Below are 2,379 nucleotides of genomic sequence, written 5' to 3'. Positions count from 1 at the left end.
TCTCTCTCTCTCTCCCCCTCCCCCTCCCCCCCCTCTCTCGGAGGCATGTCCCTGCGTGTTCCTGTGCAGGTCGAGTGACCTAGCGCCTAAACGGAGAGAGAGAGTCATTTCTCTTCAGTGAGTCCTGAGGCAGCAGCTGCGCGAGCTCAACGCAGACTCATCGATGAATACTCCCTGATCGATCGCATGGATTTTTGACGTCACTGCTTATCGGCTGTTCCTTTCTATGGATTTCGGCGTTTAACCGCTGTAGATTTTCTTTTTCGTCGTGAGATTTCCACATTTGTCTGCTGAGGGTTCACCTACCGGGACAGCCATGGGTTTCTACGGCACCTTGAAGCTCATCTTCTACAAAGTGAGTATTGATCATATAAGACGGTTTATCGATCGGCTGAATCTTAAGCTTCTGATTTTACTGAGGGACGTCGTAAAGGAATCTAACGTTAAGTTCGGACAGCACCGGGATGACGAGGCGTTTCTCTGACAGCGGAAAGCCTCGTGCGTGTGTCGGTGTGCGTGTACATGCGTGTGTGGGGTGTGTTGGGACACTGCGGACCCCGGAGAGATGGAGCCTGTACCTAAAGTACTAGATTAAAATCTTACACATGGGCATTTTTGCACATTTCACTTGCTGTAAACTGAGATTTGTTGTTCAGATATCGTGCACGGAATAGCACAAGTCAAGTGAAGATGAATTAAAACCAGGCAGAACTTCAGTATTCATGGCCTGTTGATCGTTGGGGCCCGGACCCAGTATGCACCATCCTGCTTGGGGATGATGCATATTGCAGTGCTGTAAGCTGCATCATTGGGGTCAAACGTGCACTAAACAGCAAAACTCTCTATAAAAGACTTAAAACCAGATAAAACATTAGTAGGCAGTGTTTGTTCTTCTTTCAAAAATGAATTAAAACCTTAGAAATCAGCATTTTTGCGGCGTTCAGTTGCTGTGAACTGGAATTTTTGGTTCAAATATGGTGCATAGAACAACAGGGTCAAATGATTTAAAATGGTAAATCATGTAGCACTTTACACACACACTGCTTTACCCTGTTCGCCCATTCACCCACACACACACATCAGTGACACCTTTGGGTTCAGTGTCTCACACAAGGACATGTTGGCATCTAGACTGTCAAAGCTGGGGATCAAACCTTTGACCCTACACATCGGGACCGACCCGCTTTACCTCCTGAGCCTCAGAAATCAGAGAGAACATTTGTCTCTACTTGTGGTCTACGCAGTAGGGGATGCTACATAGTACAGCACTGTAATCTACAGCAAACGTCTATGAACACAGTCGTGTGCAGTGGTCGCTCATCTTCATAGCTTCAAACCACCAGATTGCTGTTTAACAAATGGACATTTTCAGCTCCTCTGTAATGTACAGCTGCTGAAAACCCTATTGATTTTGGTCAAATATGGTGCATAATACAGCAAAATGATAATGAATTAACACCAGATGCAACCCTGATACCTAATACATATTCATCTTCACACCATCAATGTACAAGAACAAAACTGACATTAAAATCCAAGAAGTGGGAAAATAAAATTACAAAAACTACATACAAGTCACTGTAAGGTCACAGTATAAACATCACCCTATGTTAAAGACATGACACAGCTCCAGCATTTAATACAGTAAGGTTTTAGTAAACTCATTACGCAGCATTGTGATGCTTAGTGGCAGGTTTGAGGTGTTTGAAAACTTGGTAAAGTTGCTGTAACCTGAAAATATGGTGTGGAAAACATGACAATGAAACAAAAATGACTAAAGAAACTTCAGCATCCAGTGGCTTTTCATCTTCACAGCTACAAACCACAGAAGTGAAACCCTATTATAACCTAATCCCTACATTGTAAAAACAGATTAAGGTTGGAGATTAGTGGGAAAATGATGTAGAAGTAATGTACAGCTTTTACAGTAACAGACACACACCAGAGCCGAGTTATTGTGGGTTTAATAGTTTTTTGTCTTCATACCCAAGTGAAGTTTCTCTTTGGCTTAATGAAATCCACACAGACACAACATCTGTTATTAAAAGCCACTCGCACTGGGGGAAAATGTCAGAAAATGAAAAGCAGGTTATGAGTTTAGTCAGAGTCGGGGGCTGAGGTCTCAGCTGTGCGTTGTGATGTTGCCAACAGAAGAGAGTAAAGCGCTAACCCTGACACAGAGTTGAGGGTTCAGGACTGAAGTATTAACAGCCAGTCAGTTAATATAGTTAATATGAAGGAGGAAGAAGCAGACCCTCGTGCTGTTCTCCACATCTCCAGCCTCCAGAGTGTGTGTCTGCCTGTGTGTGTTGGTGCGCAGCAGCCTGTTGGTGTGTGCCGCTCTATTTTAGACCAGTGCGCCCCGGCAGCATTCCTTCT

The 2,379-nt window shown here is 44.1% G+C and overlaps 1 protein-coding gene across 1 annotated transcript in view; it reads left to right on the top strand.

Moving 5' to 3' along the window:
• The first annotated feature begins 72 nt into the window (after positions 1–72).
• Positions 73–2,379, top strand: part of LOC109951905 (F-box/WD repeat-containing protein 7-like) — an 18,561-nt gene continuing 16,254 nt past the window's right edge. The window contains exon 1 of the mRNA XM_020586663.1: positions 73–355. Within this exon, the coding sequence (XP_020442319.1) occupies positions 317–355 (39 nt within the window). The 5' untranslated portion in view covers positions 73–316. The remainder of the gene's footprint in view (positions 356–2,379) is intronic.

This window comes from Monopterus albus, unplaced genomic scaffold (genome assembly GCF_001952655.1).
Source record: "Monopterus albus unplaced genomic scaffold, M_albus_1.0 scaffold418.1, whole genome shotgun sequence".
NCBI classification, from domain to species: domain Eukaryota; kingdom Metazoa; phylum Chordata; class Actinopteri; order Synbranchiformes; family Synbranchidae; genus Monopterus; species Monopterus albus.
This window is presented reverse-complemented; position numbering and strand designations above follow the sequence as displayed.